Source organism: Balaenoptera physalus (assembly GCF_965194825.1).
Source record: "Balaenoptera physalus genome assembly, chromosome: 21".
Taxonomy (NCBI): domain Eukaryota; kingdom Metazoa; phylum Chordata; class Mammalia; order Artiodactyla; family Balaenopteridae; genus Balaenoptera; species Balaenoptera physalus.
The window spans coordinates 31997950-32024421 of record NC_138902.1 but is presented as its reverse complement, the minus strand read 5'-3'; the positions used below and the strand labels follow the sequence as shown (position 1 = coordinate 32024421).

At 46.2% G+C, this 26472-nt stretch overlaps 1 protein-coding gene across 6 annotated transcripts in view; it reads right to left on the bottom strand.

Moving 5' to 3' along the window:
* Positions 1–26472, bottom strand: part of ENPP6 (ectonucleotide pyrophosphatase/phosphodiesterase 6) — a 116576-nt gene that overhangs the window by 37246 nt on the left and 52858 nt on the right. For all 6 annotated transcript variants that reach the window (XM_082444830.1, XM_082444833.1, XM_082444831.1 and 3 more), the window contains exon 2: positions 14738–14917. In XM_082444830.1, coding sequence (XP_082300956.1) covers positions 14738–14917 — 180 coding nt within the window. The remainder of the gene's footprint in view (positions 1–14737; positions 14918–26472) is intronic.

The following is a 26472-nucleotide window of genomic DNA, read 5'->3' as shown; positions in this document are numbered from 1 at the left end:
AACACTGTAGATTAGTTTTACCTGCTTTTGAACTTTATATAAATAGACTCATTCAGATTAATTGGAGTATTTAATGAAATATTAGTAAAAAAAAATAAACGTTTACTTGCAATGTACTTAAGGAAATTTTTATGTTTACATCAGCCACCTCAATACATGTCTTGTATTCATTACACATTTGACCGTTCTTCTCTCCTTTCTTAATTCCGTTTGGATTATGGATGTATGATTATTATTGTTCCTTTTCCTCTCCTCTACTACCTTGCTATTTGTATATTTTAATTAATCTCTTTCTGGAATAGTGCCCTAGAGATGATTTTTAAAAATTGAAATATTGGTCAATCGAAATCTAATATAAATTTGCACTCCCACAACTTCCCAGGCAATGCAAAGACATTTGAACACTTTAACTTCGAATTTTACATTTCTCCTACCTTCTGTGCTTCTGTGGTCATGTATTTCCATTCCGTATGGGTTTTTGATCTAAAAATTATTATTACTACTATTATTATTAATTTAGTTTTTCCTACACATTTACCCTTTCTGTGGCTCTTCATCCCTTCCTCCATCTCTGTGCTTACATTTGTGACAATTTTCCTTCCACCTTAAGAATTTAGCATTTCCTCCACTCTAAACGTGCTGGCAATAAATTCTCTCAGTGTTCTGTCTCTAGAAAAAGTCATTATTTTGCCTTCCTTTTTAAAAAAAAAAATTTATTTGGCTGCGCTGGGTCCTAGTTGTGGCACGCAGGATCTATTTCCCTGACCAGGGATTGAACCCGGGCCCCCAGCATTGGGAGCACGGAGTCTTAACCACTGAACCACCTGGGAAGTCCCTTGCCTTCATTTTTGAGGGATATTTTCACTGGATATAGAACTGATCATTATTTTTCTTTTATCATTTGGGGATATCATTCTATTGTCTTTCTGGATTCCAGTGTTTCTGTTGGAAAGTCAGCTGTCAGTCTTATCCCTGCTTCTTTGAACAATTTTCTATTGCTGCTTTTAAGTTTTTCTCATTTCTGTGGTATCAGCAGTTCTGAAATTCATGGGTTTCACAGCACTTCTTGAGTCTATGATTTGATATTTCTTGTCTGTTTCAGAAAGTTCTCAAACTTTATCTCTCAAATATTACTTTTGTCTCATCCTCTCTCTCTAATCCTTCTGTGGCCTCTTCACTATGTCCCATATGTCTCGAACATTCTTTTCTGCCTTTTTCATCTTTTTGCCTATTTAAGCTGGAGAGCTGTCTTCAGTTATAGAGTTCACTTTTTAAAAAAGATTCTAGTTTACTAGTGCAAGTCTCCATTTTGTCATTTAGTTCTTTTATCATAGCTCTCTTTAAAGTCATATCAGTATCTGGACTAGCGGGTTTGAGTCTATTGTCCACTGTTTTTCTCTTGATTTTTCAGTCAAGACTTGTCTGTTTATTTCTCCTGAGTTTCCAGTCAGGACTTGTTTTCCCATATTCTGGTTATTTTTTATAACTGAATGCTGCATATTGTATACGAAAAATTGTAGATATCATTTGACACTCCATATGTTGTTATCTTTTTCTAGAGAGCACAGGCTTTTTGCTTACAAAGGGCACCTAGGCTATAGGCAGACCATCTTAACCCAGAGTGGATGTAGTCAGGGATTAAGATGACTCAAAGCTCAGCTTGGGCTTTATGAAGGCTTCAGTCCTCCAGAGGGTTTCACCCCTAGTTTACTTCTAGCTCCTTCTTACTCCAAGGGCTTTGTCCTTTATTGTCCCAACTGAAAGTCTAGGATGTTTACTAGATCTCTTCTGCTTGGTGGCCCGTGAACTCCAATTTTTGTCATTTCCCCCATCCTGTGATTCTGTCAAAACCTCAGTTCAGTTTCTTAGTCTCTCAGCTGCTGCTTCAGCGATCAGTGTTTAAATGCAGGGGAGACATGGTGCCAATTGCCAGACACACCTTGTTCTCTAGGTCTTAGTCTGTCTCTGATCCATCACACTGTGTGCACGTGCACGTGCACACACACACACACAGAGTCCAGCAGCGTTTTCAGTTGTTGCTGGCGAGAAGAGTTGTTTCAAAGTGGCTTTGCCTGTCATTGTACCAGTGGAACCCCAAATTTCAATAAATGATTTTTTAAAATAAAAAGTTACATTTTATTGGAAATGCATCTCATAATGAAAGGAATAGGATGCTTTTAAAAATCAGTTTGTATATCCATGGATGAATATGATTGATCTCTAGAATGAGACAAGTTCAGAATCCATTCTATTCCTATTTGTTAAATCTAAGTGATAAGAAAGTTGTTTACATAAATAAGTAGATGGAAATAGAAGTAGTCTGTCATTTAATTCTTTGAATGGCTTCTTTGAATGCCAACATTCACATAGTGATCTATCATCATAAATTTTTAAATAGTGTTTCAGCTGACAACTCAATTAAGGTTTTCTTAAATAATTTAAAAGAGAGCATTGGAAAATTCTTGACTATTTTTACGTTTTGTTATTTTGTCACTAGATGCATTCTTTTCTATACACCTACACTAACATTTTGAACTGTTTCTTTGTTTGGCCCTGGAGGCTTTTATATACTGAGGCAATGCACCTTAGTAAGGTTCTTGATTGCTGAGGGGTACTCCTTTCTTTTTTTTTTTTTTTATTAATTAATTAATTAATTTATTTATTTATTTTTATTTTTGACTGTGTTGGGTCTTCGTTTCTGTGAGAGGGCTTTCTCTAGTTGTGGCAAGTGGGGGCCACTCTTCATCGCGGTGCGCGGGCCTCTCACTGTCGCGGCCTCTCTTGTTGCGGAGCACAGGCTCCAGACGCGCAGGCTCAGTAGTTGTGGCTCACGGGCCTAGCTGCTCCGCGGCATGTGGGATCTTCCCAGACCAGGGCTCGAACCCGTGTCCCCTGCACCGGCAGGCAGACTCTCAACCACTGCGCCACCAGGGAAGCCCCCTAGGGTACTCCTTTCTTATATAAAGTAGGAAAAGGACATGTTTTTAATCAGGACAATTTTTGCAATATATATGAAAGTTGCTGATCTTAAAACAGATTCCATTAAAATTAATCTTGCTCTTGGAAATCCTTAAGTTTGAAGACCCTGAACCAGGAAACTAGGCATTAGTGCTGCTACTCTAAGGGAACTGTAAAGTTCAGAAAGCAGCAGGGCTTACAGCGGTGCAGGCAGTTGGAGGTAAGATATGACTGATAGTTGCCATTTATTCTCAGGGTTGTTCCCCAGCTGAAGCGCTATAAGCTGAGCAGAGAGAGGGAAAACCTTCACTGCAGAGCAAACGGAGCATTACTGCTTACTCTTCAGATAAGCAGAGAGCCAGACAGTGGAGTGAAAAGATTGTGTCTCAACCCAGCAGAGATGCCCTGACGCTGCAGACACAATTAATTTGGATTGAAGCTACATACCTTCATGTGGCCCTGAGAAGGGAGAGACCGGTACCCAAGTTCACAAAAACTGAGGCAAGTGCAATCATTCTGCGCTCTCTGTCCTGAATGGTCTCTTCCAGGTGAAATCTCCAAAGGCAAAAACCGTCACCAGACCTCTAATCTTAAAACCCAGAATGAATGAAAATGACTGGCAAAGGAAACAGCCAGCAAGCGATGACAGATGCCACGATGCAATGGAACATGGAATTAGTGAAAGTGGTAGATTTAGAGAGAGCAAGGTTCATTATTCCGGAAGAATTAGTCTGGGGGCTTCGTGTAGTTTTCCTTAGTCTTTACCTGATGGAAATCATCAGACTGGAAGGGGTGTGCTGTGTGGTTCCCACAAGCTATTTCTCTAATCAGGAGTCTGTGGGCCCCTTTCTGGACCCACCGTGGGCTCAGTCTGTGAACCTAGGCGCACTGCTCAGCCTCTTGGGCTGTTGCCTCCAGGCCATTTTCATGGCCTCCCAGGGAGTGTGGATCTGGTCAACTGAGGTCCTTCAGGTCAGCCCACCGTGCCTGAGGAAAGCAGGGATTCCTGAATCTCTGCACAGGGGTCTGTGGGGAAACAAAGGCAGTGGCCTGGCTTTTGCAGTTTCAAAGACCAACCAGGAACTTGGCAGTAAGATTTTGGTTTCACCAGTGCTTCAAGGGCAGGCTTTGGCTTTACTCCATCTTATTTCCTCATTGCTCCCAGGGAACTTGAAAGGCAATTGCCCTTAATTAGGGCTCACTGTTTAGGTCCTCATCTTATCTCTGTCTAGAGTCTGCCTTTCTGCTGGATAGTCCCACCTCAGCAACCTAATAAATATATCCTGAGCAGAAAATATAGAGCTAGAGGGAACTTAAAGGACAACCAAAGAGGACCACCACTAAGCCCATGCATCTTTGTGCCAAAAAAAATTTTAAGTCACTTCTTCTTCAAAACACTTAACTTACATCTGCTAGACAATTATTTTACTATATCTATTTTGTCATGGCAACATGACTGTCACAGACCAACATACTGTCAAAATAAATATGCAAATCTATGACAACTATAGTGTGAGCCACACCCCCGTGGACGCAGCATCCGGGCACAACGAACAGCTTTTACGGCCCTTCACGGCAGCCTTACATCAGTGCCTTTTATTTTGCAGCTGAGAAAACAAACGCCTGAGATGGGAGAAGTGACTGTCCCAAGGTCTCCTTGCCACCTAGTAATCAGCTTCCTGGCTCTGGTACTTTTCCACTGCTTTCCTGACTGATCCTTGCTTCCTGCCAACTCTCTCCAAGGAAGTTGAGCCCATGAAAATCGCATTTCTCTAAACTTCCTAGAACACAGGTCCCGCCTTCCAAGTGCCGCTCGGCTTCCAACTTCCACACACCTTGTGACAATAACCCCTGTGAGCTGCCTTTTATGGGATATGAGGCAGGTGTACTGCGGTTGAATATGTGTCTCAAGAGAGCTTATTAAAACAGCTAAGTCAATTAACTCTTAGAAACATGTAACCTTTTCCAGGAAGATACATCTGAGGCACAGGAGCTTATGGGGACAAGTCCTTGGGGAAAGTGTGGCCTTTGATCTCAGAGACCCTTTCCCAGGTCAGCCGGACCCACAGGGCTGGGAGGTCTCTTCTGATCTGGGGAGGGGGGTGGTGGGCTGGCCTGAACACAGGATGCCATGCAGACTGGCCTTGTGCACAGGAGCGGACAGATGAGACGAGAAGCACTCATCCATTAGAGCAGATTCTGGAAACTCAACTGAAAAGGACTCACTGGGCATAAAAGGTGACTAATAGGAACCTGAGGGCAGAGGGGCATGTGCCTAACCCAGGCTGGGTGTCTGCTTTAGGAAGGCAGTGGTGAAACCTTAGCAAGGCATCATGAGGCCAAAGGTGAGATGCGATCTCTGCCTCTGTGAGTCAGCTTTAGATGGGAAAGTCTCTGTCCCAGGGTCAGGGACCGCACTCCTCCCCAGCAGGCCCAGGTGAGGAGTGAGGGACTCCTAGTGCCCCTCATATCAGCCACGAGCAGCATCGTTGGGTCAGAGGCACATGCCTCAAGGTCATCTAAATCTTGCAAATGATTGCATGATTACAGTGACGTCATGCTCCCCAGGGGGAAGGCATCTCGACTGCTGCACACGTGGTGGTCCCCACCAGAGCCTCCTCCCGGAGCAGGTGGCTTCCTAGTATTTGGATCCAAGAAGCCTGGGCCTCCTCGGGATGCAGGATGCCGGCAAGCCCTTGACCCCAGGCTCAGCCTTGCCAGCGGCTTTGCTAGAACTCTAGCGCCGACCCAGGGATTCCTCATCCCCCAGCCCTCCAATTCGAGCCTGTGATCTCCAGGTCTTACAAACTGCCCTTTTCCTCCCACCATGTATCTGGGGGAGCCTTGGTCTCCCCAACTTCTGAGGTGGTTCTGAACCACTTCCAGGAATGGCTGGGAGCAGGAGTGAGTGCTGCATGTGGCCCTGAAAAGCCAACGCTCTGCACACCTTGGGCAAACAGCCCGAGGGCCGCTCCAGTGGCCACACCTCCCAGCAGTCAGCGCCGCCTCTGCACAGAGTCCTGTGTGCACGGCTCACCCTGCCCGTGGCTTCTGGCCCCCAGCCCTGAGACATCAAAAAGCCAGACTCTGTCCTCTTTCCCTCCTCTGATGACCCAGTAGCCAGATCCCTCCATCCACCCCTTTCCTGGGAAACTCCTTTCCTGCCCCTGACTGGCCATGATGGCCTGTCTCAGAATTCTCATGGCGATTTAAAACAGGACTTGTGTTTCACTCTGTGGCCTTTGCTGCAAGTGTGTATTTGAATCCCTGATGTGACCTTGCAGCATTATCTTGGGCCAACAGTGACCTGGCCAGAGCTTCCCCCTCCCCCCGTGTACCCCATGTGACGCATTAGAAGGACACAGGCTGAAGCTCCCTTTTAAGAATCTGGGGGCAAGGGTGGGGTTACTATATAGCTATTAACCATATGTTCTGGTCAGATACTCTGTATATCCTATCTCATTTCACATGCCCAGCAAGCCTGAGAGGTACACGTAGTCATTCCTGTGGGACAGATAAGGAAACCGCTGCACAGAGAGATTAAGTGACTGTCCCCAGGTCCCACAGCAAGGAAGTGGCTGAACTGGTCTCAGCTGTTTTCTCTCCGGTCTTTACGTTCCCCTGAGGTTCCTCAGGGGCTCCATCCAATACAGCAGGGAGAACAGGAGGGGAGAGGCCGGGAGGGGACAGAGCTCTCTGCACACAAAGGGCTCTGGTGAGGTGAAAGCGCCACGTCTCTGTCCCACCCTAAGGAATCCCTCTGACAGCCACGGCCCACCAGCTGGGAAAAGCACTGCAGAGGCGGCTGAGCCCCCCTGCCCGCTGACAACGAGGGCGTGTTTGGTGCCGAGGGGGAAAGTGGAGCAGACCTGGGGGTGGGTGTAGGCCTGCCTCGGCCACCAAAGGCCAAGCCTCCAGCATTCTCCACCGGGGACTGAGTTTCTGCAGGAAGTCCCGACTCTGGGCTTTCTTCTTCACTTTCTCAGGCTCCCTCCCCCTGAATCCCTCCGCTCTCACCCTGGGCAGTGCGGGAGCTGAACTGGTGAACCTGGGATGGCCCGTGGGAAGACCCTCCCCGGCCTCGGCCAAGCTCGGGGAGGGACCCTGCGCGGGGCGTGGACGCAGGCAGCCCCGGCAGAAGCCCAGCGGCTTACCGTGTCCCGGCTGTGTGTTCTGGGAACTTCCATGCCCCCGTCTGCAATGTAAAGTGGGGATGACAGCAGTCCTGTCTTAGGACTGCTGTGGGGATGGAGTAAGACTGTGTCTGCGAAGTGCTGAGTTCACTTCAGATGCTCAACTACTCATCTCTTTTCCTTTCCCTGCTGATGTCAGGTTTCACACAGGCCAGCGCCAACGACACAGGGTGACCCTGGGGACTGGGGCGGGGGGGGGGGGGCGAGAATGACGGGAGGAGGCTTCTTGGGGCAGTGCAACCGGCAGAGGTGGGAGTGCGGGGCTGGCAGCCATGCCAGGGCTGTGGGCACCCAGGGCAGGCACGCCAGGTCTGTGCACCGGGCCCACTGCAGAGGGCCTCTCGCTGTAGTCCTCAGCCCCTCGCCCCACTCCAGAGACGTCGGAGCCTCTGAGGATGCAGCCTGGGCTCTGATATTTCACAGTGGCCTCAGGGGATTCGTAACGTACCCAGGGTGGAGAATCAGCCCTAAGGAGGGAGAAACAAGGACAGAGATGCCCCTTAAACGGCAAGAAAGGAAGACCCAGCGGGAGTAAAGAGGATCATGACCTCGTCCAAACTGGATTACTTCCCACAGGCCTCACCTCCAGACGTCACCACATGGGGACTAGGGCTCCAAGGTACGGATCTGGGGGGCACGTTTCAGTCCCCACCAGTGTCTGCACCCTTATTCAGAGAGGCAACTGCTGATCACAATTACCCGTTTCAGACTTTCTGTAGCAAAAAATAAACTTCCGTTGGGTTAAGCCACTGAGACTTTGGGGCTTATCTGTTTCTACAACTGATATGACCTAAAACACCTTTGTTCCTTCAATGCAAGTCCCTTTACATACCAGAACCCAAGTCCCTGGTTCTTAAGATCTGGCCATTTCCAGCTTCCGATCTCTTCACTCCTGCCTTAGTCACTCAGCTGCAACCTTGTCGTATTCTTTGTAGTTTCAGGAACACGACATGCCCTTGCCTGCTTGTCTTTGAACCTTAGCACACGCTCCTTCCCTCTGCCTCAGATGCTCCTAGAGATCTGTCCCACCTGCGCATCCATTACCGTGTCTATTATAGGCCCGGCATCATCCACGGTGGACGGTGACTGCTGACTCCTTGTCTGGCCTCCCGACCTGAGGAGCCGTGCTTGTTCATCACTAGAATATACGAACTCCCAGCGGGGGTCAGACGGTTCACTAACCAGAACAATAAAAGATGTTTTGGTTTTGTTTTTTTTTTATGTTACTTTTCCTGTTTAATTGAAAATCATCGTTGCGGAAAGAATCATGGCAAATTTTATTCTTTGTATACTTTGTTTCCTTCAAAACCAGTATTAGATGAGGTACAATGATCACTGTCGCTATTCAAGCAGACTCTCCAGCAATAGAGGGAAACTAAAGGCTACCCTGGGGTTATTATAATGGACCTTTCTTGAGACTAAGTTGAAAAATGTTAAAGAGATTAACAGCTACAAAGTTCAGAGCTTGCCAGCGATGCCCCAGATAATAAATCCAGACGCTGTCTCTGCCGCCCCGCAGTGTCGCTCGACAGTGAGCCCGGGGATGGCCACTCCCCTCTTGAAACCATTTGGTTCCTCTGGTCTCTGTAACAAGAGGGGCCAACAGATTTCAGCTGGTGTCGCTCTCCAGTGGCGCCTCCCCTGCCTCTCAGGTGACATCAAGCCCCTCATCAGCTGCCTTCAAAGGATGGCATCACTCTCCTTGTACTTTTCCCAGCTCTTCTGGCTTTTCTCCTGCTTCCCGGGGAAGTCCATCTTTGGTTCCTCCGCAGACTCACTCGCCCCATCTGATCGTTAAGCGTGAATTTCCTCCAGCCTGTGTCTGGGGCCATCTCCTCTCTTCACGTCAGCTCTCCCCCCGCTGACCTTCCTGCCCACAGCCTCACTGGCCCCAGGTCCTCCCGAGAACCACACGTCTGTGTATCTCCAGCTCACTCCTCGAGCTCCAGGCACACGACGTGACATGTCTCAGAGTCAATGCAGACGTTCCTCTGCCTCCAAACCACTCCTCTTTCAATTTCCCAGGATAGGCAAAGACACACCTTCCCTCCTTACAGTCCTGTAAGCCAGAAACCAAGTGTCATGCCCGTCACTGCTCGATCCCTTAATCCCAAATCCAGTGCATCACCAGGCCCCGGCAATTTTAATTCCTAAATATGTCCCCAACCCACCCACTTCTCCCCACTTCCTTTACCCTCATCCACACTATTCTCACCTCTTTCCTGGGTCTGTGCAGTACCTTCCTGACGGGTTGGTGGCCCTTCATCCAGCCCCTCTGGATGCCTCCGTTCCCTTCTCCACGGTGCTGCCAGAGAAATCTTGCCAAATTCAAATATGGTACTGTCACCTTCTTCCTTAAAACCTTCCAGTGACTTCTTACTCCTCTCAGGAGAAGAATAAATTCTTCAGTTGGCCCATGGAGCCCGGCCTGGCCTCAGCTTCTCTCCAGCCCATCCACGCCACATCCATCCCTTAACATACGCCGTCCGCTCGGTCTGAATGCCCCTTCCCGCCAGCTCCCCCGCTTCCAGCCCCACCCTACCATCCCCTCAGGGGTTAACTCACGTCACCCTCTGGGTGAAACCAGATCCCTTATTAGATGAGGTCATAAGGCAATATACTTTTCACTCTTACACTTTAAACAAGTGGACTTTTCATTTCTATGGGCAAATATTAGATTATCATGCGTCCCCTTGACTGAATGGATGGCAAGTTCTCCGGGGGGCTGGGGGTAGGGTGGGGAGAGCCCGTATCTGGTGTTGCTCACAGTCGTCTCCTGAGAGCTTATTACAGGGCCTTGAGTCACACCCTTTTAAGATGTTTTATGAAGAAACAGATTTGCCATGATTTGTGAAGAATGGAAGTTTGTCCCTGGATTTCTCTTTAAGGCTTCCTAGTTACCGTAACGGAGGCTGCTGAGAAACTATGGGCTCTTTTGGCCAAGACACCACCCTGCAAAAGGAGACTGGATGTGGCTGGACAGCTCGGAAGACTTTCGAGTGCCGTGGGAGTCGCCCCTGCAGGCAGCAGTCCAGAAGGGCACCACCTCCTCAACTTCTCTGCAGCAGAAATGGTTGACGCCTAGAAATCCTGCAGGATGCTTCTGAAGATAGACCACTTCTCTGAGACAACCTCTAACTTGCAATGTGAATTTGTCATCTTCTTGTTGCTGACGCAGACAGACAACAGCAATGACGCAGACCTTACCCAAGTTACCAACAAACAAAGGAAAGGACTTAAGGTGAATCTGACCCAGAGAATCTTAGAGAATTTTAACCCAAGCGTACTCTTGGCAGACAACATTAACTAGAGGAGTTTGGGCTTCACTGATACTTTAGTGAGTTTCTAAGACGTTTCCCTCACGTTGAAAAAAATCAAATCAACTAGACATTATACATACGTATGTACTGCCACGTCAAAGGCCATCTGGCGGCCCTCATCATTGTACTCTCTTGTATTACATGAGCACAAAATTGTGCGTATAGTATGTATGCGTTTGTTTTTCTAATAAAAAAAAAATCCATAGTTTTTATCAGTATCCTAAGGAGGTCTTGATTTACAAGTGTAGGAACCAGCAAACTACATACAGAATAAAGCCTCTTCTGATCCTAAAATTACATACATCTTAAAGCTTAATGCCAAATTGGTGGCAGTGTTGGAAAATTTAGTGAAAATCTGGACCCCCTGTATTTGATTGTTAAATATTTGCCTGAAAAAAAACTCAGTTTTTATGCAGCTATTTGGAGTCATGCAGATAGAGTCCGAGAGCTTGGCTGTAACGTTAACCCACACGTTTGCGTGGTTGATGCTGGGCTCCTGACCTCCTCTGAGCCTAAGTGCGTTCATCTAAGTTCAGCCCAATGGCAGGCTGTCAGGGACCCAGCACAGCAGGGAAGAGGAAGAGTCTGTGAACAACCACGATTCCTGATCCGTGGTCAGCACGTGCCTCCTCACGCATCCAGAGGAAAGCCTCTTGATTTTAACAACCAAAACTTGACTGGAGCTGAGTCAGATACCCACCTGTTAACTCCGCAGCCAGCCCACCTCTGGGAAGTAGGGGAGGAGAAGCCAGCTGGAAATGCGTCTTTCCCCACATAAAAGGTGTCTTGTTTGTCTCCACACCTGCACAGGACGGGATGAGGCCAGCAGAAGGCCCCAGACCCACACCCAACACCCTCCCGGGGCCACGTGAAGGGTTGCCCCCAGGTCCTCCTGACTGCTTGGCCATACGGAGTTAATACTGCAAAATCATGACTGAAGATGTAGAACTGAGAGTCTTCAGACCCTTACTCCAAAGAGTTTTTAAACTACAGACTCCTAAAAGGCTGCTGTTTTTTGTTCCTTTTTTTGTATTTCATGATAGCCATAAGAATAAACTTAAAAACTGCTGCCATTATGTAAGGGAGCATCGAATGTCCAAGGAGTTCAAACTCTACTTCCATGCAATATCTTATCTATATTTATCCTCCTATGTTCCCCCACTTCACCTCCTCCCCCAAGGCATCCTTCTCTTTGGGTTGCTCTTGATATGAAGTGACTATTGGAGCCTCTTCTTTCCCCCCACTTCAATGAAACGCCTTTGACCTCAAACCAGAGGGACGGAATAGGGGAATAAAATTAGTGAATGACACACACTCAGCTCCCATCCTTTGCAGAGCACCCCTAGGTCCTGGTGACGCCGGTCCTGGCTGATTTTGGGGAGCCTTCCCCCCCAGATATTTGAGTTAGGGCCTGGGATCATTCCCTGAGGCACATTTTCCTCTGCACAGTTCCACGGCACCATTGGGTGGGGTAATAAAGGGTCTGTTTACGATATTAAATTTCTCAAGGCTTGAGGTGGGGTCTTTTGGACTCTTTACCAGTGATCAATTTTTCAGTCTGCTGCTTTATCTACCTGACAGGAAGACTTGAACTACTGCCATTTCTAAATTGCACTTCTAAATATTGACTTAATGGCAAGACTCAAAGTGTCATAACACAGCTCACTGGAGCAATAAAGATTTTCCAGGCCTCATCAAGAGGTCTGTACAATGTCCGGTGGGGAGTGGAGAAGGAAGAGGAGGATTTGAGAAGAAAAATAAAACCGAGTCATGTTTAGAAGAAATGCCACTGCACTTCACTAAATCTTGCAGAGACAAATGAACACTCACTGGGCTCTGAGCTGTGGCCGGAGGGGACCAAGGTGGAGGGAGAAAGGACAGCAGTGATGGTTAATCCCTCAGCTGTCAACCAGCAAGAATGGAGGGGCCAGAGCATGCCTGGCTTGGGCTGGGCGGCAGGGCCTTCAGAGACAGCTGGTTCTCAGGGAGCCTTTATTTGTGGATCCAGTTTAGAAGGACTGGACAGTGTCTAAGAAACAAGAGACTTTTCATCCAGTTTCTATCAAGACTTCAACACGGCCAGATGGTTAGCTAATCTTCATCTAGATCACTGAGGAAATTCTAGGAGGTTATCTGTTTTAGCTTCTGCCCTCCTGATAGGTAACACCATAAACTGATCTCAAGGCGTGTTTGTCACATCACATTAACTGTTGAACTGTGAATCAAAGAAAGCGATTGGCCATTTCTTGCCCTTCAGGAGCTATTTTGGAGGAGCGACAAGATATTTTACATTCACGTTAGCATTGAGACTTTGTAGCTACTCAGTGACACATAAATTCAGATTGCTGATTATGATTAAGGAGCCAGACTCTCCAGGATGAGATAAAGAGTGATGTTCTGTAATACAGCTGAGAGAAGTCTGAAATATGGCAACTGTCTCCTTTAAGATCTTCCCCCCCTTTCCACAAGCATTGGCATCCATGGCTACCCAGAAGGCCATCAGAGGAGAGTGTATGTGGAGGAGGCATGTGGGGAGCTGGGAGGAGATGCCAGGGGAGGTGGTCTTCAGAGCAGGAAGAGCTCAAGTTCCAAGACACAGAAAGTTAAATTAACCGGATACCCTGGAAGATGGCCCTTATGGAATCGGGACAATATTCGTCTTGATGGTCCTCAGGTTCGTTTTGAGGTGGTCCCTGAGACCGTGTGTTCGCTTCCTGCCCCTCCTAGGCCTGTGCCTGTGGGCCCTTGTGTTTGCTGATGATGATTGCTGAGAATGACCTCAAAGTGCAGCAATATCTTTTGGCTCTGGGTCTCATCACATTGGGCTGAACCTGAGCTTGGCTCCTCTATCAAGTCTGATTAGCTTGGCTGATGCACCCACTTGCTTTCTTAACCTTATGTCCAACTCCATGAAAAGTTGAGCCTCCATTTAAGGTAGAGTTCTCTTCAACCCTTCCCTTGCTTGAAAGCTTCTTCTTATGTCAGCCCAGGTAGCCGCTATGGACCGAACCCCAGGCGTCCTCTGAAGCAACTCCAGCACTCCCCCGACACTGCATCTGCCCGCAGAACCAGCCTGTCTGTCTGTTCTTCTGCCGGGTTTTGAAGTAACGCAGCTGCCCTGGCCGTCCTGGGCTCACCTGTGGATGCCAGTCTCTGCTCTGCGGCAGCTTTCAGGGCACTCAGCACAGCGCAGCTGTGGGTCTGCTTTCCCTGCTCTCCATCTGTCCTTGCTTGATGCTCCTCCTCCGAGAGCTGGCACAGCCTTGAGCCCCCGGAGCAGCTCTCCATGTGACCACCTCCAACCAGCATCCTCCAAACTCTCGCTCCAGGCCCACGTCCTCGGTGTGGGCCGCCTGTGACTCAGCCTGGGCTCACTCCTCCTTCTCGCCACACTCCCCCGCCCCCCAGAACCCGCCACGCTCTCACAATTCCATCAGGCTGCCGCTGTCTCCAGCCCAGGCCAGCAAGATCCCTCCAGATGCTTCTCCCCACTTATCCCTTCGTTTCTTCTAGGCCTCCCTGATCTCTTCTTCCACAATGACAATCATCAGTATTACACCATGAAGAATTAGGAAAAACATGTCTACAGCCATGTGCATGGAAAAGTTATATTGTCCGCTCACTAGGAACACATCCTACCAATGGGAAGTCAGTGGTGAGTTGAGTATTCTGTTGTCACTGAATCCTGTCATCCTTAATGACAGAGTTTGGCTGACAAGATGCGAGTCTCCTGAAGCCTCCTCACAGCAGCCAGGGCAGTCTGCATGAGTGCTTACCTCCCTCACTGAAGTAAGTTAAGTACTTTAGCTTCTCATTGATTTAGGATGTACAGGAGGAATATTAATATAAAGGGACTTCATTTAATGCACAACCAAAAAGTTGTAAGAGCTTTGAATCCTCTTTTCAGTATTGTAGGGGAGCTCAAGATCTGTAGAAATGGTACTCCAAATTCTTTTGTAAAGCAAATAAGCACCCTATAATTTATCTCTCCAGTGTATCCAAAATTTTACCCACGAAAACGCATGATATACTGCAGAAATATTGCTGAACCAAGGGAATTAGGAAATGGCATTACGTCTGGTCTGATGTAAGAGAGTTTGAACCAAAATTTAAAGAAACATGTCCACCAGACATTTCTTGAACAAAGACCCCATTTTCTAAATCCTGGCTTGGTCTCCAAACACGTCTACGTGCTTGGTTCTCAGAGACTCCAATGGTGCTCTGAGATTTGGAAGGCTGGACAGGCCTGGATGCCACCACACTCACCTGGCCAGTAGTACATGTAGACCTTCCTTTCGGCCTTTGTCAGGGTGACCCACAGAGGCTCTGACCCGTTCCACCAGAGAGGCATCCAGCTGTCTCTGTTGACCCCTATGTCAAACGACTTGTTGGTGGCGAGGTCCCACATGTAGTTCCCGGTCATCTGATGGACCTCACAGTGGCGGCCTACGTTAACGAAAACACAAGGCTGTCAGTTTATTGCTCTGCTACTTTTACATTTCATCTTTATTTTCCGAATTTAAAAGCCATTCAGGCTCACTTAGGGAGCACAGAACAGCGTAAATAGTTACTTTTGATTTTTTTAAAAAAATCATAGATGCTTCTTCTCTCTTAGATTGTACCAGAAAGGCAAACAATCCAGTAAGAAGTCCAATATTGATTGAGGATGGGGACATTTTGAGTGAAGTTAATTTGCCACGTCTGAAGCTATTTTAAGTTAAACTGAGGGCATCAGGTGTAAAATCTGACCCATTGTTCGTGGCTTGACGTCTGAAGAAGAATCAGTGTGGACACTGTAGATTCCCTTGGGACGTGGGTTATATTCTCAACCCAGAGCTCTCCCTGCACCCTTTCCACACTCTCCTCCTACCAGATCACAAATCTAGATGCTGTGGAGTTTGCTCCCTTTTTTCCTGGATAAGAGGAGTTATCACTTCAGCGCTGAACAATGATAGAACCTACGACATTTGGAACAGGATGGTGAAAAACAGATTCTACTTTTTTTTTTTTTTTTTGGAGGGATACTAAATTTTATTTTATAACAGCTGTATTGAGATATAATTCACTTGCCATAAAATTCATCCTTTAAAAGTATACATCCAGTGCTTTTATTGTATTCACAAAGTTATGCAACCATCACTACTGTCTAATTCTAGAACATTTTCATCACTCCCAAAAGAAACCTCATGCAAATTAGCAGCCACTCTCCATTCCCTCCTGCTCCCAATCCCAGGTAACCATTCATCTACTTTCTGTCTCCATGAATTTGACTATTCTGGATATTTTGTATAAATGGAATAATACAATATGTGGCCTTTTACGTCTGGCTTCTTGCATTTAGCATAATGTTTTTAAGGTTCATCCATGTCGTAATATCTATCAGTATGTCATTGTTTTTTGTGACTTAATAATATTCTACTTTGAAACACAAAGCAAGAAAACAACCCTCCCAAAGGAGCGTTACATAGAGACGAGGGTTGCTTCTGTTGGTTACAGAAGTGAAAGACACAGCACTTGGAATCTTTTGAAACATTAGGCTTAAATTATTTACTTTGGAGCAGTCTGTTACATCTTTAAAGTAAAAATAACACAAACATTGGCACGTGCATCAAAAATTGCTGCAATTTTAGTGAGCGTCATTTGGCATCGGGCTGAAACACGCTTCACAGAGCTCACTGACTGTGCTTAATCAAAGTGGCTTTTTTTGTTTGCTTGTTTGTTTGCTGTTGTTCTGTCTTCTTGCCAGCAAGCCCCCCAACACCCACACTTTATTTTTAATCAAAAAAAAAGGAGAAACCGTAAAATAAAATTTTGAAAATTTGTAGACCCAAAATATCTTAAAGGAAAAACCTTTTATTTCATCACAGAAATCCACGCATTCCACAAATGATGCTTTCAACTTAAAGCCCAGACGGCCAAACAAAACGATTTTTACCCAAAGCTGTAGAGTTAGTTTTTTGACCCTGACTGAAGCTTTCACATGTAAACTGATAAAATTAAAAAATAAAAACTTTGAGAAAATGATCCAGTGATTAAGGAACTTCTTAGTTTTATTTATTCCTTCAACTAACATTTATTAAATGCTCCTATGAACTATACATTGTGGTAAGTGCAGAGACTCAAATCTGAATAAATGTAGTCCCCATCCTCAAGTGCATTGTTATGTAATACTCAACAAAGTGTCCTCTGCATAAAAGAGACAGGTCTCCTGGGAGGGGCTAAGAAGAGGACCACGTTGTAGTCTTTTTTTTTTTTTAATAAATTTATTTATTTTATTTAATTATTTTTGGCTGCGTTGGGTCTTCGTTGCTGCACACAGGCTTTCTCTAGTTGAGGCGAGCGGGAGCTATTCTTCATTGTGGCGCGCGGACTTCTCATTACGGTGGCTTCTCTTGTTGCGAAGCACGGGCTCTAGGTGCACGGGCTTCAGTAGTTGGGGCAGGCGAGCTTCAGTAGTTGTGGCGTGTGAGCTTCAGTAGTTGTGGCTTGCAGGCTCTAGAGCGCAGGCTCAGTAGTTATCGCACACGGATATAGTTGCTCCACGGCATGTGGGATCTTCCTGGACCAGGGCTCGAACCTGTGTCCCCTGCATTGGCAGGCAGATTCTTAACCTCTGCGCCACCAGGGAAGCCCAGGTTTTCGTCTCACTTGGAGAATTATGAGGATTCTCACCAGCTCGGGTGCTGAGGATAATTCCTACTATTAAAAGTGGAGGCATCCTTCCTATTGGTTCATGTTCAGGATATATGTTATCCTTTTTGGTGTATCAGAGTTTAACAATATTAAGGGAACCTGCCTCATGAGTAAAAGTTCTTATCTATTTCCTTAACCCAAAATACTGCATCCCTTATCTAAAAATTTCTATCATCCTAATGATGCCCACTCACCCTTTCCACGAGGCAAGGTAATCATGATAATAGTCGTGGGAAATGTGTCCTTTAGGGTCTTTCTCTGTAGATGCTCTCTAGCGCTCTCCCAAGGGCAGGGAGGGCATCTCACCTGGTGCTGGTGTGTACAAACTCACAGGAAGGGTGAACATTAGAAGGGGGTATGAAAAGCGTTACTGAAGTCAGCAGACCAAAAGGAGCCTCTGAATGAATCGCCAGGAGAGCGTCGGAAGGGCTACAGATACCAGATACGGGAATAGTAAGGGAAGGTACCAAGTGGGTGTGTGTGTGTGCAGGAGTCTCTACTTTTAACTGGAACTGTTTCAACTATTCTAGAAGGAATGCGTGAAACCCAAATCTAAGCAGGGGCCTCACGTGATTCAGTTTTCAAAACGTGCTACATTCAGAGAAGCATGAAGCAACTGAAAATATTTTTTTAAGTACTTATAACCTTTACTTATATATCTCAGAACCCCACAATATCATTTGATAAAATTTCCCTCTTCTTTTCAACACTCACGTTCAACACTCTAGACCCAAAGTGTGGTGCAGGCTCTCTCACCCTCCTTCGCTCTTTTCCTCATGGGTAAAATATTATGGCCTCCTTTAGATTGTAGAGCTGTATTATGACTGGATTGTGGGGTGGGGTGTGTGTGTGTGTTTGTGCGTGTGTGCGTGTCAGAGAGACAGAGACAGAAAGAATATTCTCCCAGAGAATTTCTGCTAAACTAAATTCTCTACCTCTTACACTTATTTTTTTTAAACACCCGTAAGGCCTCATTGAGGAGAGGTAGGATCTATGTGTGCAGTTAACACACAGTTCTACCATATTTTTACATTTCAGATGATGAAGCCTTGTTTCCTGTGGTTCTCTGGCCCCTTAGCTTTTTTCATAATGGGTCTTCTCTCCTCACCATTAGGTAGGATGTAGCATTAGCTTTCATATTTTCTTTTCACACCAATTGGTTGTGGTGCCCGTAGACTCAGGTGAGCTTCCAAGACTTGAATTACGGCATTCTTCAGGGAAGCGTCGTTGAGACAAGGCCTCCAGAGACGGCTTTGGCTCCTGCTCCCACCCAGCATCCTGGCTGGTCCAGGCTGGCCCGGAGAGGCCCATCCATTCTAAGGGGAACTCAGACCCACGGACGTAAGTGATCCATTCCCACTCCGCCGAGACGCAACCCCTCTCCAAAGGCTGGACGTGAGGCACCAGCATGGAGGGTCCTGCCCACTTCCTGGGAGTGAATGGTGCCGAAGAAGATCCTGGGACCAGTGGTTTTCCTTATATGATTAAAGGGTTTCCAAGTGTAGAGGGAGCTGTTTCAACAAGAAAGTCATCTCAGACCCCTGTTTAGAAAGTGGGTTTTATTCTTTTAGTGGATTGGGCCTTGAGTTGAAGTGAGAGGGTGTGTTCTTCAAAGGCTTAATCACAGATTCAGTGCTAGTCCCCAAGGGCACCACTTTGTTCTGGGAAGCACTGCCTTTCATGGAAGCCGGCAGGAGACGTCCGCTCCCCATCTCATCATCTGCTCGAATCTTCTCTCCCAGCTGAGCTGATTTTCCTTCCCATGAATATATTAAGGCTGGTAGTCTGTGTTCCTAACAGTATGAGTCTGCTCTTCCTCAAGCTGGTTTCCTTACCTACCCAGGCCCTCTCTTGCTCTTTGGTTTTTATTGCTTGGCTGAAAGAACACAGCACAACACAACATGATGTACTGGCTTCTGCAGCCTACAAGCTGTGGTCTCCATATTTCTGCCTGACCTGTATCTATTTCTATGCATCTGCAACGTTTCTTGATTTTTCTCTGCTTTGGGCTTTCTAAGCAGACCTTGCTGTAGTTTGATTATTTGGACCCTCTGCTCAAGGCGTCAGTAGAAACTTTCCTGACACCGTCACAAACCACAGACCTCAGGTGGTTTTCGGGTGTAGGGTAAGGAAGGTCTACTTCCGCTCCTCGCCCTCCTCTTCCTCCTCCAAATGCAGCTCGGTGGGTCTTTAAGATGTGTGCCAGGAGGCTCAGTACTCACTGTGAAAATGCAGGCAGCTCCTGGTACAAACATTTCCAAACACAGATGAACATTTTTCTCCCTTTCCCCCCCTTATCCCTAAGACCTAAGAGTTTATAGACTTATTAATATAAAAAGTGGCAGTCAGCCCGATACTTGACAGAGCTGTGGACTCTTAACCCATCTGTAGACCCCACCTCAGCTCAAGAGCTCCTGCATTTGACTGGGAGCTGCTAGTGGCTCTCGTGCCGGCGGCCAGGGCGGGGCCACTGTTTGTCTCTCTCAGTGGGAGCTGATGCAATAGCGTCCATACCTAGAACTGCTGTTAAGAAAGCAGCAGGATATGACACCTTCATTTTTTATTCCTCAAAGCCTTAGACAGGTGTGTTCTGATGTAATGACCATCACCAGAAGTTTCTTAGCAAGTACCCATAATCCTCTGCACCATATTCAATATATCCAAACATCTCAAAAATGGCTGGCATTCACATCAAATGAGATGCTTGAGGATCTGCCTATTTTACCTGGAACTGGGAATCAATAAGTTTGCTGCTAGTCTTCAATCAGTCTTAATCCTTTCTCATTATTTTCAAACACTGAACGTTAATTCCCTTTACGGTTTCTTACTTCATTTATTCTTTTTTTTTCATTCACTCAACATGTATTTATCAAACAATGTTTACATGCCAGGTATACAAAGATCAAAAGATGTGGTCCCTGTCTTTGAAGTGCTCAGAGCCCAGTAGGGGCAACAATAGTGGTTAAGGGGACAGGTCTTGGTGTCAGAGTGCATAGGTTCAAATCCAAGCTCTACTATTCACTATCTGCATGACCTTGGACAGGTAGCTTAGACCCCCCTGAAGCCTCAGTTTCCTCATCTGAGTAACAGGCATAATAATAGTTACCATGAGACATATACATAAGCAGTCCTCTCTCTGCCTGGCAGTATGGGGCCATAGAAATGACCATGCTAGCTGAAACCATGCAAAGCTATCTTAATAATCAATGGGGAAATTACAACTGTTCCATGACCTTTAAACTTATTTGTCAAAATATTTTAAAACTCTCTTACTGTAGGTTATAAAGAAAATAGTGAAATTAATATTTATTAGTACACTGTAAGTTAAAACATTAGGAATATTGAGAGTTAAAGAGTTTTACTTACTTAAAAAGAAAAACCTTATCAAGAAAGGTGTGAACAGTGCTTGACTTCCTCCCAAGATATAAAACAATACAAGGCAGCATCTTTTCTATACTGACGCAAATTTTCAGACCCTTTCTAAGTGTGGATCATCTTCAAACATTTTATCCTGTGTGTTTTCAATGTCATGAAATATGTCTGAGACTTGTTTTAATGTGAAGTAGTTTTGCTGGTGTCACTTCCTCTAGGACATCTTCCTCCTTTTCATCACAACCCCTTTCTTCGTCGATAAGTTCGCCTTCACTAAGCTCCTCTGGCTGCATATTGAGTCTCCAATAGTGCCAGTGTCAACATTCCCATGGTCAGCTATTTCCTCTATGATTCCAAGTCCTTTTGATTCAAATCCTGCGAAGTTATTTGCACAGTAAATGCAAAAATTTCTGCCACACCACACACATATTACTTGCTGTCACTTTCTGCCATGATGCTTGAATGTTTTCAGTTGCATGTTCTATGTCATATTTCCTCCAAAATTCAGCTAAAGAAATTGCATGATCTCCCACTGTAGCCTCAATAGCCTGTCCAAAAGTCCATCTAAGATAATAGGCTTTAAAAATTGAAATAACTCTATGGTCTATTTGCTGGATTATTGAAATTGTTTTTGTCATAAAAAGAAAATGTTCAAATCTTCAGGTGTCCAAGAGAATCAGGGTGACCTGGAGCATTATCCAACAGTAGTAGTTCATTAAGAATTAAATTATATGCATTTATCACTGGAAGACAAAGAGGCAACACAATTATATGCTTTGCTGTCTGTGCATGAACTAAATAACAGATGGGCAGCAACCAATCAGCAACAGACCTTGAAAGAAGTGATGTGATTGGTCACTGATTATGATGCACATTTGTTATTTACACAGTGATTTGTGGACTGATGAGCTAGGAATGAAGTTTATATTTTATGCTGCAATAGTTACAATTAAGGTTGCCAGATTTATTTTAGTTAATATACCATGGTAACTGAAATTTGAATCATGTTGTTGCAGAACTGGTATTATTTAGCTAAACTGCAGTAACTGGATTTTGTGCTTATCCAAACAGTACAAAGGGAGGACCGTGCGTGTGTACACGTACACATGTAAATACATATATGACTACGTAGCACACAGTAAAAACTGTTACGATTAACTTATTATTATCAGGGTAGAGAGTCACAAAACAAATGTAATCTGGAGATCAGCTAGAGCCTCCTTTCTTTTGAGCTCTCCACGTGATCTGTCCCAACCCTGTTTCCACCAGATTCTTGCACTTCCCTGTGACACTCACTAACTTGCAGGCATCTCTACTTCTAGCCTCCTGCTCCCATAACATATGGCTCCCCAGAAGTGAGGCTCAGTGCTTTACGGCATCACACAAAGAAACCCACTCACGTGACACAGTCATGAGGGGGGTGAACTTTACTGGGGATTCAGTGGGGTGCGGAGGGGAAGATTGAGAACAGTGCGAAGAACTTCAGATTGAGTGTTAGACATCCAAGTTCTTAGAAGTCTTTCCGGCTACCCCCTCCAGGGCCCCTTCTTGGCCCCGTACGGGGAAGATCCTCGCCGTGTGCATCTTACTGACTCATCTCTGCTCCATTCTCTGTTCCACAGCACCCACCTCCGAAATTTCTCTCCGGGAGTCAAAGTTTTCTCAAAAGCAATTAGGCCCCCCAGAGCTCCTGCTCAACTCCTAAATTTGCATAGTTCATTAGCTTATAGAATGCTAAAAAAATATGGGGGCCGGGGGGGGGGGCAGGAAGAAAATAAGGAAGGAAAAAACCAAAAGAAAGTGTTTCTTTGAACAGGAACCGCCGACTTTAGAAGGTCATTCTAGTCAGAGTTGGCAGGTTTCTTTTAGCAAAAAAAACAAAACAACAACAACAAAAAAACGTTGGAAGCTTCCCAGTTAAATTTGAGTTTCAGATAAACAATTTTTTACTGTAAGTATGTCCCAAATAGTCCATGGAACATACCTCTGCGAAACAATTATTTGTTGTTTATCTAAAATTCTAACTGAATATCCTGTACTTTATCTGGCTACTCTAGAGAAAGCATCCTTTATTTGTTCCTATTTCACAGTAACAGTAAAGGAAAAGAAGTGGAATCAGGAGGTGTGGGCAGAGCCCAAAAGGAACGTAGAATGAGGAGTGGCAGAGACTGCCTGGAAGAATCAGAGGAAGCTTCTAGAGGAGCGGGGAGTTGAGAGCTAAGTAGGACGTTTCCGGGCGCAGAGAGCGCTGCAGACAGAGGTGACGGCATGTGCAAAATTATGATGGGATTGGGGGGTGTGGATACTTCTTATTCAGGTAAAATGTAGAATCTTGCTCTCCATCACTCAGGGTTCCCTTTCCTTGAAAGGCGAGATGCTCTTAATGATATGCTGAGCTAATACAATTCAAGAGAGTCAGAGCTTCACTCAGCCAAGGTCCTGGCACAATACATCGATGGTCATTAAAGGGGTGATTTGCAAAGGGGTGGCCAGGGTCCTGGGGAGCCAAGAAGACATGGTGAAGCAACCCAGGCTTAGTGGTCGCAGGGAGCCACTTCCACCCACCCTGCACCTGCCCCCCAGGCTTGAAGAGCAAGGGCAGCGGGTGTGGCCAGCAGGGAGCCTGGCGGAGATCGATACCCCGACTCCGCTGTCCTCCCGCTGTCCAGCTGAGGCGCTCCACCTCCTGGGGCTCCAGGCAGGCCAGGGAAGGGGGAGTAGGGCAAAGAGGCAAACAGACAATATCCAGCACAACCGCCAGAGAAAATCATAAGACGTGGATTTCTCAAGAAAATCATGTTGACCTCTTGGGCAGGAGTCCTTAATTAAACATGGGAGACGACCTGAGCCTGAGGTCCCCGGCAGAGGGTCTTATGAGTGTATATGATGCCACACACATCTCAGAAATGGAAGGGACCTCAGCTGGCCTCCTGGTCTATCCCTCCACCTGTAAACTCAGAAGCGAGGAATGACTCTCTGCATTTTATATATATTAGCTGCAAAAGGGCTGAATATTTTGCTCACTGCCCCAGTGCTAATAAATGGTGTGTGGGGTGCAGGGGCAAAGAGAACACGAACAACTTGAACTTGAATCACCACTCTTTCACCTTTCATGGCTGCAATAGATTTAGTGGTTACATTTGTATTCTGGAACATAAAACTATGCTGATTTCAAGATGAGACCTCTTGGCTGTTTTTTAAAACCATTTACTTATGTCTCTAAACACACATGCAGAAAAACAACTACATAGCGAATGGTATCACTAAACACTCAGGTTCCACAGCCAGTGAGGAATTTCTCTATTATACAAAATGCTTTCTTAATTATTGGTGTATAATCACGTTTACAAAGTAATATTAAAGCCATTCGTTGTGTTTTTCTGACGTCCATGTGTTTCCATTAGATGAATATGGCTGTGTCTACTAGATATCAAAATAGCCAGGTGAAAAGTGAAAAATTAAGTTATATTTTAGGCACATCAATTTAGCCAAAACAGAGAGATATAAATACAGGTTACAAAATATTAATACAGACCTTGGAAATGATTCTTTCCTTAGAACATATACATTTTCACCCAGAGGCAGCACTCAGGTGAGTTCTGAGTCCACAGCTGCAGGCGGGCCTCTGGGGCCACCCGCTGGAAGTCCGGGTTACAACCATGTGTGACGGGCAAACGGAACAGGCTGTGGGTAACCTGTCCATCTCTGGGAGGTGACGGGTACGATGGAGAGAGGACGGACATGTGGTCAGACAGATCAGAGCTGGGGTTAAGGGGTCTTCCCCCTTTCTAGTTGTGCGAATTGAGGCTAATCTTTAACCTCTCAGAGCCTCATTTTTCCATCTCTAAAATGGGAATAACATTACTTCCCTGGCTGGATTGTGGTGAGTATTAAAGATAAAAATAGTTAACACGTGTGTAATGTTTACTATGTTCCAAGGATTGTTCTAAGTTCATCTGTTACAGGTTGAATTGTACCCTCCCAAAAAAGATATGTTGGAGTCCTTAACCCCTAGTACCACAAAATGTGACCTTATTTGGAAATTGGCTCTTTACAGAGATAATCAAGTTACTGAATAAAATGAGGTCAGAGGGTGGACCCCGATGTCCTTATAAAAGGGGAAATTTGGACACAGAGACAGACATGCACAGAGGGAAGATGATGTGAAGCCACAGGGAGAAGACGGCCATCTACAAGCCAAGGAACACCAGGAGCCACCAGAAGCAGCAAGAGGCAAGGAAGGACCCTCCCCTAGAGGCTTCAGCGGGACCGTGACCCTGCCAACACCTTGACCCCTGACCTCTGGCCTCCGGAACAGTGAGACAATACGTCTGTGTTGTTCTCAGGCACCCAGTTTGTGGAACTTAAAGCAGCCTCAGGACACTAACGCATTGAATCTTCACGACTGCCCTACGGGATAGGTACTATCGGTAGCCCTGCTTTACAGGTAAAGTAACTGAGGCCCAGAGAGGTAGCTCGCCTAATTCTCCCACCAGTAGGTAGAGTGCAGCCAGGGTTCAACTGAGGGAGGCCGGACACAGAGTCCGCGCTCTTAACCACCACGACCCACTAACACTAGTTCACCAGTGCACGACCCGGCGCCTGGCACAATCCTCAGCCTTAATAAGCCCACGGAGAGGGAGCTGCTGCCACTCTGTGCTTGCTTGCATGCCATGTGTAGAGCTTCTGCCCTCAAGGACAGGTTGACTTCAGGGGACCGTTCAGTCCAGGTGTCAGGTTCCGGGGATCGGCCCACTCAGGAAGCACTTTACCTGGGGCACCGCATCATGGATGGGCTAGAGGCCAAGTTAGACTCAGGAGGGGTCATAACCTGAAGGCCGAAGGCCTGAGCCAACTTGACGGGTGTCTGCTGATCAGCTTAGGACTAGTTACCAGCTCTTGGCCACCTTCCATGTATCTGAAACTAGGGCTTTGTGCTTCCATCTCATTTAGTCTTCAACACAACCCTAAGAGGTAGATAATACTGTCCTCACGTTGCAGGTGGGAGAGCTAAGGCTCAAAGTGGCTAAGTGGCGAGGCCAGCGCCACGCGGCTAATAAGAGAACAGAGCCCCAGTTCAAAGCCAGGTGTCACTGACTTAGTGCCCGCGCTCCTCCCAGCAGCTGCTCCCTTCTGGCGCTCACCAGCCCCCCAGGGCTTGGTCATTTTAATAGAAATTGCCCCACAATCCAGGACTGCCTCTAAGACTCTCACCAAGGTAACCACACGGAGGTGCTCAGATCTCCAGAGAGCCAGATGCTCCTGCCTCTTGCAATGGATTATCATGCACAGACTTTACCATAAATACCTCTGAAGGAGGGAAGGCTGCCAGACGAGGGATACGAACAAAGCGGACGGGGATCTTACCCTCCGTCTCCCTCTGGACGGGGTCCAGCTGTGGAATGAGAGGCTCCCAGAGGTCTGAAATCTGGAGCTCTCAAGTTAATGGGTGCATTTTAGAGAGTGAACGTATGTATATACCTCACCTCAAATTGACATGACGCCAAGAGGTAACTACACACCGGATCCAGAGCCGGGCAGCCTGAACACGTTATGTAAGCCAGACTTTCCCACCACTAGACTCCTCTCTGAGCTTTTCCTTGAGCATTTGGAGGGTCTAAAGATGAGTTTAGACCCTGTTTAGACTAGTGAATTTTCAAATAACTACTTGATACCCAAGAGACTTGAATTAACAGTGCATTGCTCAAAGTTAACTACCTAACTTACAAATCGAAATGTGCTTTATGGATCACCTCTGCTAGGAAATATATCTTATTTTCTTAACTTGTTCAAAGACAGAATTTGGTATGTTAAAGAAGCGGTTTCCAATGAAATATGCAAGATCAAGCTGAAAGAAAAGTTCACAATTTGCACATTTTTAAACGCAACTACTGATGTATGTGCCAGACACAGTCCTGATCAAGTCTGAGTCACAA